The 20,031-nt window shown below is 36.3% G+C and overlaps 1 protein-coding gene across 20 annotated transcripts in view; it reads right to left on the bottom strand.

Moving 5' to 3' along the window:
• The window catches only part of Dtnb (dystrobrevin, beta), a 368,991-nt gene that overhangs the window by 195,080 nt on the left and 153,880 nt on the right, over nt 1-20,031 (bottom strand). For all 20 annotated transcript variants that reach the window (XM_013522584.1, XM_013522593.1, XM_013522592.1 and 17 more), the window contains 2 exons: nt 14,506-14,660; nt 2,462-2,567 (listed from right to left, as the gene is read on the bottom strand). In XM_013522584.1, coding sequence (XP_013378038.1) covers nt 2,462-2,567; nt 14,506-14,660 — 261 coding nt within the window. The remainder of the gene's footprint in view (nt 1-2,461; nt 2,568-14,505; nt 14,661-20,031) is intronic.

The following is a 20,031-nucleotide window of genomic DNA, read 5'->3' on the forward strand; positions in this document are numbered from 1 at the left end:
TCTGGAGAAGAAAGTACAGAAGAAAACCAAATCTAATATAAAAGCCAAGGTGGAAACAAAATTAGAACCAAAGAATCTAAGTTGTCTCTTTTTTGTCAGCCAGGTATTTCTGAAAGACTGTAAAAGAGCTAATAAGATTGTGTGCTTGACAATTTATAACAGCTAAATTGTAGAAGCAACCCAAAAGTCCATCCACTGAGGAATGGAAAAAAAAAGTTGTGGTATTTTTATATCATAGAATATTACTCAGCTATAAGGAAAGATAAATTCAAGGCTTTTATAGGTAAATAGTCACAACTAGAAACCATACTCATAAGTGAAATAAATCAGACCCACATATGAAAATAACGTATTGTATCACTAGTGTAAGAACCTGAAAGAGTGAATAAAAATTAGGAGGTATGACAGACATTGTGAAATGAAAGGAAACTGCTCAAAAGTAAGAGCAACTGTGATGAGGCAAAAGAGAAAAGAAAGAAGGGGAAAATTATGTACATATGTATTACAAGATAGCTAACATAGTTGTACTACTGACTTCTATCACTTTACTGAAAGGATCAGTTAATGATTAATTGTTTGATCAGTCTTACGTGTATATCTGTTTTCCTGAGTAACCACTTTGAAGCAATCAATACGTCTTTGAAAAAAAAAAAAATCAGATGTATTCTGATAACTTTGGTTGCACATGTATGTCTATGTGATTTTATTCTAAGCCAGCCAGGAGTCCTTGCTTGTAATAGTAAAATGGGTAACTAGGTGGGAAAGGAAGACCCAAGAATAAGAAAGATCAACTACTAGTAAGATAAAAACTATTCAGATCCTGGTAAAAGTATTGTTTTGTTAAAGTGTATCACACAAAAGCTATCTTCTTATATACTATACACTTGGATTTAAAAACCAATAATTTTAAAAGTACAAATTCAGCTTAAGAAAGTAAATATTTGTCATTCTGAAAGGAATTTCAACAGAGTGGTTGAAAAGGGCCAAAGCCAAAAAACCTAAAAATACTATAATTTTAGAATGTATTCCACTGTAAAAATTAAGACATAAAAACAAATGTTCATGTGATGAATAAAATGTTTTATTTCTAGATATAATTCAATGATTTCATAACATCTGACTCCAAGGAAAAATAATCACTAACCATAAAAGGCTGTAATCAATACAAGACACACAAAGATACAATAAAATATTCATATGGATGACATATATCTTGACAAATGAGGTTCTTTCTACTCACAGCAGATATGAAGTTATTTTATGAAAACTAACTAGATGTGAACCTACGGAAACACTTAAGGCTATATAAAAGCACTGCCTTCAAAGAATCTATAATACTGGTATAAGTTAGCAATTTAAATCTCTATTCAAAAATCTTGCTAAAAATTTTAGTGGTTTTAGTCCAGTCAAAAGATTGTTGTCTTTTAAGAAAATAATCCTAAACGAAGGTGTAGTGGCACACGCCTATAATCCCAGCACTTGGGAGGTTGAGGCCCGAGGATCATCATGAGTTTGAGGCGAGTCTGGGCTACATAAGGGAGTTCAAGACTAGCCTGCCCTACATAGTGAGACTCTGTCAAATAAAGTAAGTTAAAATAAAATAAACACTCCTAAATCTGAGACACTTGTGAATGAAAGCTATAGTTGGGCAGAAGTCTGTTAAAAAAAAAAAAAAAAAAAAAAGTATGGATAGAAGGGATCGGGGGAGAAGTACTGGAGAAGGGGAGGGAGTGAGGACTTTCCTTTGTAGGCTTCTCAGCTGGCTTTTGTTCTTTTTCATGGGATGAAAGAGACAGAGACCAGCCTAGAGAGAAGGAAGGTTACACAGAAAAGCTACAGCCTTCCCTTTAATTAAATCAAGCTAAATAAGGAGATAAATTGATGGCAACAGCAGAAAATGTTAAAAGTTTGTAAGAAATGAGTACCATTTAAACTCAACACAAAACAAAGATTTAAGTTAAATTACTGCTGAGAAGGATACAAGAGTACATTCAAGGTAAAGCTGTTTGAAAAAAAAAGAAGATATAGGAGACTAAGTACCACACTGTATCTTAGTTATTTTTCTTTAAGCTATTCAAAAGTAATTATAGCTTTAGTGGATAATACTGCACATATCCAATTTATTAGAGCTATGATTCTGACAAATTAAACAGGAAAAAAGATAAATCATGGCTAAGCCAGGTAGACTCAAGTAAATAATAATCCCCTGTGATCTCAGAGAGAAAAAACCCTAGTCTCAACCACGAAGTGTTATGATCTGGTATTCTTTCTTGAAATTTCAGCTACATAACATGCCTATTCCTTTTTAGAAATAAACATTCTTCTTTGAAAGCTAAAATCACTAACTCAAATGATGGACTGTCAGTTATAATTTTCAATGCTAACAGTTAAGGACATTTCAAATAAGCAGTCCCAGTATTCCCTATAGCATAAGGAACTGAACACTGAGAGTTCTGCTCACCATTCTCAACATGGGCAAGCCTGTGCATGAGAGGTAGCCAGACAAGGCACTGTGGGGGAGGATCGGCCATCATTGTGTCTAAGAACATATTCAGCATTATCTTTTTCTGTAAACAGAAGAAAAACAAATATTATCTTTTAAGTATCTCTGAACTTCAAGATTACATTAATTTAGTATTCTCTCAACTAAGTATGAACACACTGCATGAGAAATTTTCCAGCAAAATAATATTGTACATTATTACCATCACTACTATATACTATATTACATATGACTACTACATAAAATGCATTTCCATATATGGTATTTTATTTGCATTCTAAGACTACTGTATAAAGTAAGAAAGTTGACTACTGGTGTCTTCATCTGACAGATGAGAAAACAAAAAGCAAAGCATTTCAATGACTGGTAATGGCTCTATCCAAATCACACACACAGCCAGGACTAGAACTCTGAAATCTGGTTGCCTACAATACTTCTAGCATTCCCAATAGTGCCTGGCATACAGTGGGCACTTAATTAGTTGTTGAATAAATAATAAAGCAAAGGCCAAATACTCTTAGACATTACTCTTTAAAATAAAAATACTCAAACATTATTTAACAACTCATCTACAGAAGAGAAAATAGAAGCTTAGGGTACACTGCATTTTTCTGTTCTTTTTAAACAGAAAATTTCCATTTTATGTGAAACACTAACATGATTATGCCCTACACAAAGTTACACGATGTAGTGAGAACAAATTTTCACTAATATTTCAAATTAATAAATTTTCTTTTTATTGCTGCCAACCCACAAAACACCTCTCTAGCCACAAAGGGAAAGAAAAAAGGAGCTGAGATAGTGCCATGCAACTTGACAGGGAGTTCTGTAATTTATAACCTGGACACATGGGTCCTGCTTCACACTCTACTCTAAAGAAAAGTAGAGAAGCATTATATTAAAAACCTGGAAAAGGTGCAGCAAACTGAGAGAAGCCAGATGCGGGGCCAGTGCTGCCAGGGGAAAGAAGAAAGAGACTGAGATCTATGCAAGAAAGAGGAGGAAAAAAAATAACAGAGGAAGCAGCCCGGAGTCATCAGTCCCAGTTCTTTCCATATTTCTGTGCTAGCGGAAGAGACATCCACATTTCTGCTGTTTCTGAGACTCTAGTGGAGTCTAGGAAGAATGAGTAAACAATACTAAAAACCAGAATACAACCTAACATTTGAATGGAGGGAGACATGGAAAATGCCTCATACTGTGGACACACAAATAACCAACAAACCAAAATGAAACCAAAAGTGTCACAATTGCTAGAAAAAAAGATGCTAGGTCAGCAAAAATTAGCTAGGTCAGCAAAAATTAAAACCTATCCCAGCCTCTATTATAAATCTAGTATATTTCTATACCTTTATATATTAATTTAAAATTACATTTTTACAAATCTGCTTACAATCTGAATGCTACTGTGGTGGACTGACAACTGGTGGTCCACTTGTAACACCCACATGAACTGAACCAGCATGGTGCTTGGTGTGGAATGCCCACCTGGGGATTGCTGCCAGCAGCATAAATGGCAGAACTGAAGAGGAAAAAGTTTAGAAGCTGCTAGATGCTGTTAGAAGCTGTTGTGAAGCTGTTAGGGAACTGCTGGTTCTCGGGCTATTGTGCTGGAGGACCTTGTCATGCTGGCTTTCCTGGTGAACTCAGCTGTTCTCATCAGAGGCAAGTTTGGGACCTCACTGTTGTCATTGGGAATGGCTATGGTTCATTTTGGGGGAACTCTGGTCCTCACTTTGAGCACTGCTTCCTCACTCCAGAGGGGAAGATGGTGCATTGCTCAATCTCCTGGAGAAGCTTGTCGTGCTGGCTTTCCTGACAGGATCTCAACTGTCCTCATCCTCGGACGAGCTCGGGACCTCACCGTTGATCAGGATGGCTGTGGCATTTTTCAGGGGAGCTCTGTTCTTAATTTGAGCATCGCTTCCTGGCTCCAGTTCAGATCCCTCAGCCTGCTAGTAGAGATCCTTCATCCCGCTGGCACAGACTTTCTAGCTTCCATCACTGACCTTTGGGCATTCCCAGTGCAGATCCATGAAACAGGCCTGCATAAAACATCGTCATGGGTTCTAGGCCTCCAGCTGGACTTGTGGGAGGCATTCTAATGGGCTCTATGTCTTCAACTGGACTCATGCAGGACATTACTATGGGATCCAGGCCCTGAGGTGGATTCTTTGGTCTTTAGTGTGTGGACTGATTTCCTACCCTCTCTCTTTGCATGTGATTCTTTGGGTGACTATTATAAATAATCTTATAAAATGTGTCCTGTATTATATTGTTCCCCTTGCAAAACCCCAAACTACAACAGCTACTTTCTCTAAAATGTTTTAATTCACCAATGAAATAATTTTTTTAAAACTTTAAAATAAAAAATATATTTTGGGGATATGATCCTCATATATACATTCAGGATCAATTTCCAAAGGTTAAAGCAAGTTCTAAAGTTCTCCAAAAGCATGAGGAATGAAAGTGGAGAAGCTGTGTCCCAGTCCTCTGTCTTCTATCAACCCTGTGATTTGAGGAAAATACTGAACATTTCTGGGTTTCAATTTTCTCTCCTGAAAGACTTAAACAGTGGTTCCCAAAGTGTGGTCAGACCTCTTGGGGGAGTCTTAACAATTTTCAGACAGTCTATGAGCCAAAACTGCTTTTATAATACTAAGATACGATATGCCTGACACTTTCAATCTGGTTCTCTCATTAAGTATATAGTAGAGCTTTCCAGAGGCAAGAGGATCCAGCCACAATTACCTGAAAAGGCTATGAGAACACTTTTCCCTCTTACAACTAGGGAACTGTGTGAAACCAGATATTTTCCCCATACTTTAACCAAAACAACGTATCACAAAAGGTTGAATCCATAAGCAGATATGACAATCCAGTTGTGTTCTACTAAGCCAAATCTTTGGAAAAAAAAACTACAAAGCACTAGCATTCTTTCCATTAAAAATTGTTATTTTAGAATAGACAGTTATTTTTCCATAAACACATTATTTATGTTAACATGCAATAGGTTTATCACTGTTATCTTTCATAAAATATTTAGTTATTTTTCATAAATGTGTTGTTTATATAAGCACGTTTATCATTGCTATTTTTAATAACAATTTTAATTGGTTATATGAAATTTCTCAACTTTAATTTGTCATATGAAAATATTGACAGGTATAAGCCACATAAACAAAAGCTTTTTATAGTTTTCAATAATTTTTAATTTTGAAGCCCTAAAACCTAAAATTTTTAAATGTATTGGGAAAGACTTCCATTTCTAAAATTCTGTGACTCAGTAAATAACTATGTGAAAGTCAGGCTGTCTTTCTTTTGTCCTCTGTTTTACTTTGATTTCCCTCTTTAGTTGACCACAGTCTTTGCATTTTTCTATATTTTTAATGCACAGCAATATTTGTAACAAAAATGAGGGTAAAAATTCAAATAATGTACATTCTTACTTCAATTCTCATTTTTGCCTATTTTCCTCCATATAATTATGAACATACAGTAGATATAAATTTTTAATCACTATTTTATTAAACATTTTGTTTTATACAAGGTCTTCACTTCTAATCATTTTAACAGCTGATTGATCCACCAAGCAAAAACACTATGATCTGTGCTTTCCTCTATAAAACATTGAGGCTGTTTCCATCATCTTATGTGGTTCCGCATTTTTTCTTAGAAATAAGTGTATCTGTTTGTTTTCCCTTGTTATTCTAATCCTTGATACTAACAATTATTATTGGACACACCATTCTCACCTCCCTCCTTCCTTTTTAAAAAAGAGGGTGGGAACATCCCTTAAGAGAAATACAGCATCACTAAAATAGCATTAAAAACCCAAGCAGAATAATTTAGCAATAGATTACCATTACTGCAATCTCCAACTTCACCATTTCTAATATAAACTGCTTCCTAACATGCAACATGTAAATCTTCTGCCCTAACACTTAAGCAGTGTATGACAGTTTACCTGAAAAATAGCTTTGTTTTAGTACCGAGGATTGCACCCAGGTTTTTACACTACGCTACATTCCAGCCCTTTAAAAAAAATTTTATTTTGAGACAAGGGTCTCACTAAGTTGCCAAACTACCAGGCCTGCGTCCGATCTTGTGAACCCAAGAAGGCTCAGACTCTTGAAGTGCTAGGACTGTAAGCATGTGACACCGTGCCCAGCTAAAACAAGAATGACAACAGAAAATGGCATTTTAGAAAGTTTAAGATTACAGAAATATTTTATCTGGCAGGTACAAATATACGTTAACTAGAACCAGTGCTATAGGGTAGGCTTTCAATTATTGGACACCAGTCTGCCCATATCACAGATTTATTTTGGACTTTGAAAATGATTAATTTCTAACGATACAACAATATGATGCTGCTGTGCTTTTTGTAAGAAATATTTTTACTATACCCAAAATAAATATTGTAGAAACTCTTGAAATTTTAATATACTGTATTTATCTCATTGTGCAAAGACTTTCTTTTGAGAAAATTATGGAATAATACAGATAAAAACAATGAAGTCACAAGTACAACCATGAACTTTAAACTTCCAGAGTTCAAGTAAAAAATATTAATTTTCTTATGTCATACATGATTTTTAAATAATTTTTTCAATTTATCCAGCAAATTCTTAGTAATCATCACTCATTCGCCTGACACTCTGTGGTCACTGAAGATGTAAAGGTAGAGAACCAAGGTCCTTCCCCGCAGGGTATCCCTGAACTACCTGCAGCATACCACAGCAGTGCAGGTGGGAACCGATTAACCTTATACTGAAGGTGTCACAGCATCAGAGAGGAGGGATATTTTAGCTGGGATGTGAAATACGAGGCCCCTGTTGGAAGGGAGAGCGCTCAGGAGTTGCTGTATTTCACTGAGCACCAAAAACAAAGACAAGAAGGATGACTACTTTCACTCAATTCTAAATGCAGGTTACTCAGAACAAGAGAAATGCAAATCAAAACTCCACTGAGATAACATTTCTCACCTATCAGATTGGCCACACTTCAAAACCTTAAGAACATGAATACTGGCAACATATGCCAAGGAGAAACATGCTTCTTCACCATCCTGGAGGAGGGAATGCGAGCAGTACAACCCCGAGCTCTGAGGCACTCGGTAAACTGCAGCCTGCTGGGGCTAAGAATAGGTCAGCGAAGGATGTGGTAGTGGGCAACCCAGAATAAAGGCTACAGGACGAGAGCCATGATGTCACCCTGGGAACCTCACCCAGCAGGCAGTAAGGAATTTGTAACTCTTTTTTTTTTTTTTTTAAGAAAAAAGAGAGACAACAGTAGAGCTATACTTTAAAACAGGGATTTTAAACTCAAACTTATGATTAAAAAGAATAAGACAAAAAGCATTATCCAACCAGCAGAGTCATCTTTTTTAGGCTCCCACTGAGTCACTAAGAAACCAGGAACCCGAGGTCCTCAGTTTTTTCTGCTCTCCCTGAAACCAGCAAACCACAAAGTCACTAGGGTCACAGGAGACATCAGAGGCCCAGAGGGGAGCTCTTGCTAGGCAGTGCCATCAGCAAACACCAGACAAGGAACTGAGCCAATAAGCCCCAACACTTCAAGCTTGGCAGCCCTCAGGCTGGGGCACAGGACCAAATACATCAGGATCTGCTCTTAGCTCTTGAGCACTAAGAAAGGGAGCCTTTCCTACAGCATGCAGACAGCAAGCACTGCTGACAAAAATCTTTTTTGAAAAAGAAAATCACGGGGCCACCTGTCATTTCTAAGAATTCATTTAGTAGGGTATTCTCTTCAATAGACCTAAGTAGAACAAAACTCACTTCTAGGTCTTTACAATTTTGTTCAAATTAATGCCAGTGAAACAGGTCTCATTACTATAGATGAGGTCATAATAAAAGCCATTCTATTCACGGTATTTCATCCAATCAAAGATGTACTCATAAGATCACTATTAATTTTTTCTACCACTAAGAAAAACACTCAGCCAATTAAGCTAACTCAATGGTTTAATTAAGTATAATCCTTTGTGAATGTGAATTGGTCACAACAGCCTCTTTATGAACTGAAATTTCTTTCATCTATTCAGAGGGATTTGGCAGTTTTATCTACCCTCAGATACACTGCCTGGGGTGACAAGAAATTATTTTTGTTCTTATTTCAGTAATTTAAAAAAGATGCAGCTTCACCTACTTGTTGATATCCCCCTTTCTAAAAAGTTTGTGTAAACACCTGGTTGTTGCTTTATAAGAAAACATGGAATTCCTCCACTAATATCCAACTTACTCCCCTGTGCTCTGTATTCACATCTTCCTATGTTTACATTAACTTTTCTTGAATGCCAAACCATAGCAGACTGCTAGAACACTGGAAATGACAACACGTGAAGCACCAAAAGTGGACCCAACTCAGTTGAACTGACAATATGAACAGCTATGACCAAGTTCAAGCAGATGCAAGAAATGACAACTCATCACAACTACTGCCTACTCAGTATAACTGCAAGATGCCACTGTATACAAGAGACATCTCAACAACAGAGTTAGATGTGAAGATGTATCTTCGAATCAATGAGATATGGTACTAATCCACACTAAGACTACCTGGATAATGGGCTGGTAATGGTAACTCTAAAATCTCCTTAATTAGAACACCTATGAAATGACATACATACAATGTGCCAGGCAACGCTCCTCACACTTTATTAAATGTCCAAGAAAGCATGGTCATAACATTCATAAAATGTCTCAAAGTAGAAAGAAAAGTCATCCTGGCAGACAGCAAGAGAGGACAAGTCGGTCATCACAGTGTAATTAGAGGGCATCTCCAGGCATGAAATATTCCTGCTGTTCTAAAAATCAATCACCAACAATACAGTCCTGTCCTACCTCTTAGGGTCTCCTCTGTGACTCAAGGAGAGTACAACACAGTTTCCCGGAAAGTGCTGCCTCCTGCAAACACTGACTGTAAGGACCCACCACTTTGTTAACCACTCTCCTTCTTCTTGTTCCACTCTGCTTGCTCAGACCTCCCTTTCACCCAGACACAATGGATCTAAAATCCCCTGCAGAGTAGGCTAGACTATTCAAACTAAATTAAATACAAATACTTAGAAAACAAGTAATAAAACGTTCAGGAAATCATCTTCCAAGGAAAAACATAACCCTTACCCAAAACTCTGAAGTTTGGAGAAAAATAAGAGAAATTTAAATATATTTACTGCTTATTTTTACTAATCTTTAAACCTCTAAAGTGAGTTTCTTACTTTATAAACTCTGACAAATAATATACTCAGTATACTCACCAAAATATTATGCTAGGCTTCGAGTGTTTTATTAACATGTATGTATGTTCAGACAGCCATATCACAATTTACAACCAGAATTTTTCAGTTATTAAAAAATTTAAAATATACCAAAGTAGAGATAGTAGTATAACATCCTCTAACTGCAAAAATTCTCAACATGACTGATTTTATTTCATTTGTGCTTTTAAGCTCTCTCCAACTACTTTTCTGAGGAGTAGGAAGATACTGAAGATTGAATCCAATGCCTTAGCACTGAGCTACACTATAGCATTTTTAAAATTTTTTTTATTTTGAAACAGGGTCTAAGTTGCTCAGAGTGAGTTTGAACTTGTGATCCTCCTGCCCAGCCTCCCAAAGTGCTGGGATTACAAGGGCTCATCATTACTCCTAGCTCCAACTGCCATCATTTTGAAGTAAATACCAGATTTATTCAATTCGATCCCCAGTACAAAGAAGGAATAAGAAAGAGAAAGCGAGGTGAGGGAAGAAGGAAGGGACTAAAACAGGTAAGTCACAGGTAAGTTTTCTTTAGATTTGTAAGAAACCACCAGGGTTTCTTCCAAAGTGATTTGTGTGAGAATTGTAGCTACTCTAAATCTTCACCCACATTTGGTGTCAGCTGCTGAATTGTACATATTTTAATAGATAGTTCTGTTGAGTTAAATATTTTTAATTTTTCTTATTTTTTAAAACTACTAATGTTCTAGAACAACTCAGTTCTAGTGCATGCGTACCAACCCCAAGGTGCTGGTGTGAGACCAAAGGAAAAGAGGCAGACAGATCCAGGATTGCATATAGTACAATTTACTGGGGGAATTACTACAGAAGGATAGACCTGAGCAGCAAGAACAGATGGGTCACTACACTTTGGGTTAGAAAGAAGGGTGTATTTATGGGTAGGGACAGACAGGACTTTATTCTGGCTAGAATGGTCCTCATTTATCTTATGATAATATCAGAATCAGGAGTATCCAGGAGCCAGTATCACCTGTAAAGCCACACATGTGCCTCTAATGGTTTTATCTACTTATGCTCTGGTAGGAAATAATGCAGGAAAAACACTGCAGTCACGTAAGATGTACCCATAACACTAAATCATATACATCCACAGACTTATTTTGGGTAAATTATGAAAAAGAATTAAAGCAATACAGGAATAAACCAAAGTACAGTAATTCTCTTCATATCATTTTTTAAAAAGCATTTCTGAGGTACTGCAGCACATATATTAATTGAGAGCTATACATATTGCAAAACTATGAATTTAAAAACAAGTTACATGAGGAAAACAGGTTTGGAACAACCACTAAAAACTTACGCAGCTCTGTTAACAGACCAAACAAAAACAGTAACCTACTGTTAACAGCATAATTAAATCTCCACAGACACTTCTAAGAGCCACTGCCAGATGATATCCTGCAGCCTTAAATACTGACACTTGTTTCCCTCTTTGTGATAAGGGCAACGCAACTTTCAACACAAAGCAGTTTTATCAAAACTAATAATCCCACCCAGGAGATAGCTAATTCCATTAATCAACTATTTTAGCATGGAGGCAGATGTCTTCACAGATTTTTTTACCCACAGCTATAGACTCATCATCACAGTAGAGATGCTGTAGAAAATGGACCAGTCACTTCTTTCACTAAAGGAAGGTACCCCAGGACTTCTGGTTGTTTCTTAAGATATTCATACTTTCTATTTAATTGTGATCATCCAAGAGTCTTTGTTCACCCAGAACATTAATATGATGAGGAAAACTGCCTAAGAACCAACAGTGTGATTTCCATTTTGCTTTGGTGCGGTGCTGTCTAATGGTAGATGAGCCAGAAGACGCATTAAAGAAACATGCTGTAAGGAACCAACAGTGCAAGGGGGCAGAGGCGTTTTCCAAGAGAAACCCAAAGCCCATTACGTTTAGGAATGCTGTCCAAACAGTCTCTCTCCTCCTTCTCCCTCCCTCCTTGCTCTTTTGGTCATTGCATCAGTAGTTTCTATTTCTTCTGAGGCTTCCTTCTTTAATCGTCTTTAAGAACTGAAGAAAACTCAAGTTTCTCTAGACTTAGAAGAACTTCTCAAACTTTTCTAAATCTGACATATTTCAAAATGCAGACTGATTTTTTTCTTTTAACAGAAATCTAAAGTAGGCAAAAAGCAACAACAACTGGGTTGTGAGTTGAAAATCCTGGCAATCATGTATGCCATAAAGGAACCTGAAGAATTCTAGAGGACCCTGAAGCTGTGTAGACCAGCGGTAGAATCCTTGGACAGCATGTTTAAGGTCCTGGCTTCATTCCCAATGCTACCAAAAATAAAAAAATTCCTACATGGGGGTCTTAGAATTAACTGTTATAATTTTTAAAATGTCTTCAGTATTTTAAATTGTTATTCCAGCACTAAATTCTTACCACATTTCTCAGATTCCCATTAAATCAAAGATAACTTTAGGTTTAGTACCTTCAAAACTGTCACCCACAGGGCTGGGGATATAGCTCATTGGCATAAGCGCTTGCTTTGTAAGCGCAAGGTCTTGAGTTCAATCCCTGGTACCACAAAAAAAAAAAAAAAAAACAACCTGTCACCCACTTGTCAGATGCTATTCTTCACTGATACTTCCCATGGACTCCTTTCTCTGTCTGGACACTTTCTGACTCAAAAGCAGCATCCCAAGATTGACAACATCCAGCCTGGCCTCCAGGAAGTGTCTTGTGTGAAGAGCCATGTATATATCATCTATCAGGTCACCCCAAGGTGCTGTGTGGCAACTGTCTGGGTTACTGATACCACTATACGAGGAGCAGCAGCAAAATGAGCAGAACAGCCAGCTGAGGTTCATTTGTCAAGCTGATCCTCACTCACATCACTGAAGGGAACTGTAACATCCCTGTACCAGGGTAAGTCTGGAAGCCTTATTTTTGAATACACAGGGTAAGTCTGGAAGCCTTATTTTTGAAAACACATACTTGGGGAAACTGCAAGCTAGGCTTTATTAGAATAAAATGAAGGACAGAGATATTTTTAATATGCTGAAAGTTGATACTATCATTTATGCTAAGAAGTATGAGAAAAAATAGTGGACTGATGCAAATTTGCATAAAACCAATCAGCTAAAGTGTGTACAATTTTGAAAAGAACATCTCAGAAGTTCCTCTGTTTAAAAAAAGTTTCTTTTCTTATGGGTGCCACCTTCAGTGCAAAAGCTAAGTGATCTAAACAAACTGTAAACTATTAAAGTCTGAGCTCAGATAAATATGAATTCTTAATCTTAATGTAAAAAGGTGGATGTGCATGTTACTCACATGGTTTTGAACCAAAGTATCACAGGTTTTTAGATTTGTTCTTTGAATGTTTTAATGTTTTATTTTTACAGAAATTCAGACTTAGAGAAACACTGGAAAAGATTACCAAACAATTTCCATTTTCTGATAATCCAGATTCTTGGGTTAATGCTACAGGAGAGAGGCTGGGGATTTAGCTCAGCAGCACAGTGCCTGCCTGGCAAGTGCAAGGTCGTGAGTTCGATTCCCGGTACAGGAAAAAAATAAAAATAAAAAAAAATAACACTACAGGAGAAAGTACATTTACCCTTAAAGACTAAATTTCTTAAAAACCAAGACATTCTCTGTCATAACTAAACATAAATATCAAAATCAAGACATTAACATTCACTGACAGAATACTATATACTCTTATTTAGCTATAAATTTTGTTCAAATTTTTCCATTTGTCTCAATTGTGTCCTTAATAACAAAACTGTGGATGATACACTGCATTCAGTTTTCACATCACTTTGTACTCCTTTAATGTGAACATTTCCTCAGTCACCATCTGTGTGTTTCATAGTGACATTTTTTAAGTGTACAATCCAGTTATAGTATACAAATCCCTTCATCTGGGTTTGTCTGATGGCCCCCAAGATTAGATTCAGGCTGTGTTCATTTGGCAGCAGGACCAGAGAAAGGATACTGTATTTCTCAGTGCATCCAGGTATCAGTTTATCTCTTTACTGGTGCTAATGTACAGTCAAATAGGTTTCCCCAACTGTAAAGTTACTATTTTCTTTGGTGACTAATAAATATTTTCTGGGAAGATTCTTTCAGACTATGCCAAAATCCTATTTCCATTAATTTTAACACAGATTTTTTTTTTTTTCTTAATTTCCCACTTTGCAGAACTTTCTAAGTATAGCTTAAGCTTCTCTGACCTAATCTCTACCTTAGCAAATACACGGTATATTTAGAGTCTATTAAGATTTCAGTACACATGAAGACCACAAAAGGAAATCAAACCCGTCTTCTGCCACAAAAGTGGCAGCACAACCTGAGGGATTTTATGCCAGCAGTTGAGAGCTGTACAGCATTCTGTGTCTCTGGTGCTTAGGAAAGACTGATCCAATATTGCTAAAGTTTTATGTCAAAATTCCTGTATCTCACAGTTTCAAGACTTACTTGGTAAAGTAATATATGCCCAGTAGCAATAAGCAATAATATCTTTTTTTTATTAGAAAAAGCAGCCCCGTTCCCCTAACAAGAGTTCTCAGGTGAATTTTTATTCTCCCTCACTTTTTCTCTACCCATCCGCACCCTCCTCAAAGCTGTTTTTTCTCTCCTGCTCAAAACTTTGCATCCTAGATTGGAAGTGATCTGGTGAAATCTGTCAGAAGGTAGGGAGATAAATGAGACTCTTCTAGTGCTGGAGTCTATCAAACTGTCCTTACCTGCTGTGGAAAACAGGTGCGGACTGAATGCTCTGTGTAACCAAAAGATGGCCCTTCAAAGACAGCTGTTGGGAGCTTCAGAACTTCCTTCAGGAACTGGTCAAACTTGCTAAATATCATTAAGCCATTGGAATCTGACATCTGCGAGAAAACATCTATGAGAACAAAACCGAATAAAGTCAAATGATAAGAAAATATCAATTTTTTATAAATGGTTCTATGTTATTTGTAACCAGTAAAAAAGTACCATGAAGTTATTATGATTTTTTTAACTAATATTAACACTATTCTCATTGAGACTCTGTGGTTACTTTGCTGACAAGGTCTCTAGGTCCCATGCATTTAACATTATGCCTAAATATCAAGTCAAATAACCTTTTCACATATGTCCACTTACCTACTCTTTTTGAGTATACATAACTGAATGATGGAACTTTAACTTTATTCATGTATGTCTTGCATTCCAAGAATAGTATGTAGCAGTGTATCTTTATCCCTTTATATCTGTGTTTATGTAAGACATATGCACGTCTGAGTATATGAATATTTAGCATACTGGTGATAAGTTATGAAATTACTTTCTATTTGCATACTTATGTACTAATGTAATTGTATATCTGTAAAGGGGTAAATCTGACAGAAGCATAAAGAATGTTTAAGGTATTGTATTTAGTGAATTCCGAAGTAGAATTAAAAAGAACACATATAAACTCTTTTACCCCAAGATACCCTGACACTATAGAAAACTATTTTGATATAAAGTCTTGCCAAGCAGATGGGAAAGGAATTTCCAGTTATATTACTATTTCTTTATCTTAATGCCAAATTTATGTTGTACTTATTCCCGTTTTCTTCCACAGTTATGGGGGGGACAGGGAGACAGGACAACTTGACAAATGTGACCTAAGCATTTCTTCAAACTATTGAGCTTCCTTATAAAACAAAGCTAATGAATTAAATATGCATAGAAAATCATTTCCTGAGGTTTTTTCAAACATGGTATTTTTAAAACTTCATATTATATATATTTATAATGAACAGGCTTATAAAAAATCTGTATCTGTGTAATAAATATACTGAATATACCTGTATGTATTGCTCTCTAGGTTCAATTTGGGGAATTTATTCTGAAGCACTAAGTGAAGACAAAAATATTTTAAATACACTAATCTAAAAATTATAAAATGTTACATTATCATTCCACAAGGCATTTTTAAAAGCATAAGAAAACAGGAAATCAAAAGAATGAAAATCTTCAGTATATCCTCACAACTGCTCCTAGCTTGCAGCTGAAAGGAAAAATATTAAATACCAACAGGGGTTGGGGGAGCAGGAATTCAATGAGAGGTTGAAATAAGTATGATTTAGTGGAAAATAAAATCAATTAATTAAAAAATACCAACTACATTCTTGTTGTGTAGTCCAACTATCAGGCACTATATGCCAGGTGTATTAAAGCACAAATAAGAAGTATGATACCTTCTCCCAAAAAAACTTTACCACAGCTAGAAAAACAAGATCCAGATGAACCAAAGAAGAATTATGAGCTATACTGACTGTAATTCAACAGGAAGAAGACAGACAGAAAGATGTTTTTGTTAGGCCCTACCATGTGCAGGCACCAAACTCTACCTGCCAGTAGTTAATCAATATTTATTATCCTCCCCTTCTACTAAGAAAAAACACTAATTTTACTTTGTGCAGTAATATACCCAACTAATAGAATAAATTTCCCAGCCTCCTCTTAGCAAAGTATGGTCATGTGACTAAGTGTTGGCCAATGAGACTATAAGCAAGAGGAGTTATGAGATACTTCCAGAAAAGCTAAAGAAAGCAAATGGCCCAGAAGGCAGGCCCTTTTCCCTTATCCTCTTCTTTCCTGCACTATATGGAATACAGCCATGGCTGCAGAAGCTCCAGTACCCACTTTACAGTATGTGGCAATCTCCACCTTGACAGAGAAATCATGCACTAGCGTGGCAAAAAAGAAAATTTGGGTTCCAGAAGAACATGAGGTTTCCAAAGTAGCTTGGACTATTTACTTCTAGACTTCTTATATGTAAGAAAAAAATAAACTTCAACTTTAAGACACTATCAGGGGGAGTTTCTGAGTTTGTGCACTGAACCTAAGTGCTACTATACATTATCAAATATTGCCTTGTTGAACTCTCATAAAAAGGTGTATGTGTGAATGTGCACATAAGCACACAAACATTTAAAATTGATAGAGTAGTGCACCATGGTGTACACCTGTAATCTCAGCACTTTAGGAGGCTGAAGCAAAAGGATTGAAAGTTCAAGTCCCGCCTGGGCAACCTAACAAGACTGTCTTAAAATATAAAAACATTTTAAATGAAGGCAGGGGGAGGCTGGGGATGTAGCTCAGTGGTAGAGTGCCCCTGGGTTCAATCCCCAATACCACCAAAAAAAAATTATAGATGATATTATAGCATAGAAAGGTTAATTTACTTAAGGTCAAAAAGTTAGTAAGTAGCCAAATCAAGGCTTAAACCCACACCTGTCTGACCCAAAGTAAATTTCATGACTCCATATGCCTTTAAGATATAATTTAGAATAGGCATGAAAATATATAGGCATATAAATACACAAAAATCAGCAAACAAGGCAACATAATACCAATTTTAAAAGCATATTACTAAAACAGACTAAGAACTTGAAAATAAGCATAACAAACAACAGACATTATCAATATGAAACAAGAACCACAAATAATAAGAATGAATCAGATATATGTGATAAAAAAGATGTAGTTATGTTTATTCTACACAAAAACAACACAGCTCTAGATGAAAGACACATGAATAAGCAGAAAGGCAAACTGACGAACTCTTCCAAAAACAGATTTAAAGAAACGGAACCATTTGTGTACAATACTAATAAATAAAGAAGACAGAAGTATATATGCCAACAGTGAGAAAGAGGAATTATCAAGAATGTTTTAAAAAAAAGCAGTGTAGGCCCTGAAAACTAGGATTTGGAATGATGAAGTACAAACAGGCTAGAGGAGGACCAAGAGTCACAGCTAGAGAAGAGAGGGTCCCTTGGACAGGAATCTGTAGCGTGCATCTGTTACTAGTTGTAAAAAGGAAACGGGGAACTGAGGAGAATATTCTGACAATGAAAAAAAAATTGATTAAAAAAATTCTTGTTATAAAAATGACAGACGAAAGCAATTTGGATTTGGTTTATAAACTTCTGAGTAAGGATGAAATGTTTAGAAAGCTAGATTTCAAGAGGATTTGAGCTGGTGACAAAGCTCAGTGGTGAATCACTTATCTAGAATGTGCAAGGCTCTGCACTTGATTTTCCAGGCCTAGTGTAGGGGATAATGTTGACTGTTACTGATGATGACTAAAAAGAGGAAGAATAGAACTGGAGAAAACCTTATCAGTAAAGCACATAAGAGGTGGGTCAGAGTCTAGGTCACAGTAGTGACCATACTGGGGGTGAGGTCAAATCTAAGACACTTCAACGCTAGGAATAGCAACAGATGGCAAACTGGACCAAGGATACAGGAATATTAAAAGTTAGGATCATTCTAAATTTCTAGCTTGGGAAAATGCTGATGACCCTGACTGAAGTAAGCAAATCAAAGACCAACACTCTATTAGTTTTGAACCTAACTGTACTTGGACTATCAGCACATTTCCAAGCGGAACTACCCTGTAGACAGAAAGGCCTGGGCCACAGTTAAGGACTGTAGAAAGTTCTGCAATGTTACCACTGATGGAGTAAGTGATGTTCTTCAATTGAGGAAAGAGTATGAGTCAATCTTTAAATAGCTGGCTGCTGTTCTTATAATGCAGCAAATAATTATCCATTGAATCTGATTGGAGGCTAGGTGTGGTGCTGCAGATCTGTAATCCCAGCACTCAGGGGGCTGAGGCAAGAGGATCTCTGTGAGTCTGAGGCTAGACTGGGCTACTTAGTAAGTTCAAGGCCAGCCTGAACTACATAAGGAGACCCTGTCTCAAACAAAAATAAATCTGAATAGAAATAAGGGTCAACACGGGATGTGACAGGCACTTCAAAGCCCCCACTCAATACTTATTTCCTCTTTTGCTAACTGAACCTGTTTAAAATGTCAGAGGATCCCACTTATAAAAAATGACTTCTCATCTCCTTTTGCACACTGTACCTCAATTAGATTTCTGAATAACCTTTTATTTTCCTAATACAAGTACCTCTCTCTTTCTTCTGCCTGGAATGACTATGTGAGGCCTGGAATGACTTTATTACCCTAAGGAAGAAAGCCACATACCACAGCAGGAAGGTAGGAAGAACTGCAGTCTTTCAACATCCTTAGAACATGGTGTCAACTTTGAACTTAACAGCCCTTGGACTAAATTTCATGTGACAAAAAATAAATTCCAATATATTTCAACTACTATTAGGTTTTCTGTTGCTAACAATGTATTCATAGTTAATAAACTAAAAAGTAATTAACTTCTCACCACTAGTGGTAGAAATTTTCAGGACCACAGACTTTAGCTATCAAGAATATAAGGACATGTATGTATAACAATCACACAAACACGTATGTGTAGACCCATATCAACAACTTCTTTGGAGTAATAAAAGGGATTACCTAGATAGTGACATGACTAACTACACCCCCAAAAAAGTATTATTTTTAATTATACTTAGTTATATAAGTAGATTTTTAGTAAAATTTTAATTCATGAAAAAGGAACTATAATGTCATAAGTCCATATTACAAGAGAACAAGCAGCATATTTATTTAATAAAAAATAACTGCTAAGTCCAAAAAATGAAGGCATAATGAAGTAACTAATTACTTCTTGAGTTACTGGCTTAACACATTTTTTTTTCAGGATAGGTTTCTCTTATTTGTAAGAAAAATGGTGCAAAATGATTGCTAATTCTTAAATAAAACAAAATAATGAATAAGTGGGATATACTATGTACATGCAAGGTCTTAGCAAAGAAGTAAATGAGACAATAAAATTTAATAAAACGTTTTTAAAAATTAAACTAGCACTGAGGGTACAGCTCAGTGGTAGAGGCAGCTTAGCATACACAAGGCTCTGGGTTTGATCTCGGCAGACCCCAACCCCAATACTCTTCTAATTAAAGCTATACACAAGTAATGGGGAACCTTTTAGAGCTTTCAGTGATACAAATAGCCTGCTTTGCCATGTGTGCCATAGGTTCCCCACCACTGCCCTACACTTTTCTGGCATTAAAGGACTAAATTACTTCACAGACCAGTGATTAATTATTTCTCATTTATATACTTCTAAAAGAAGGTATACCAACTCCCTAATGGTTATTTCCAGTTTTTAAAAAAGCAGGCTTTCTCCCTTGTGAAAAACCAACAACCAAACACTTAAAGTGTGTATGTGTAATTTTTAAAGTATTCTATTTGTGTAATGGGCAAAATAATGCTATTTTTTTCCCATGGTGATAATAACCTTGGTTTTACTGGTTGCATCTACCCATGTACTTCTCCTCTTCTACCTCCACATGACCAATCCCATGCTT

This window comes from Chinchilla lanigera, unplaced genomic scaffold, assembly GCF_000276665.1.
Source record: "Chinchilla lanigera isolate Chin_1 unplaced genomic scaffold, ChiLan1.0 scaffold00068, whole genome shotgun sequence".
NCBI lineage: Eukaryota > Metazoa > Chordata > Mammalia > Rodentia > Chinchillidae > Chinchilla > Chinchilla lanigera.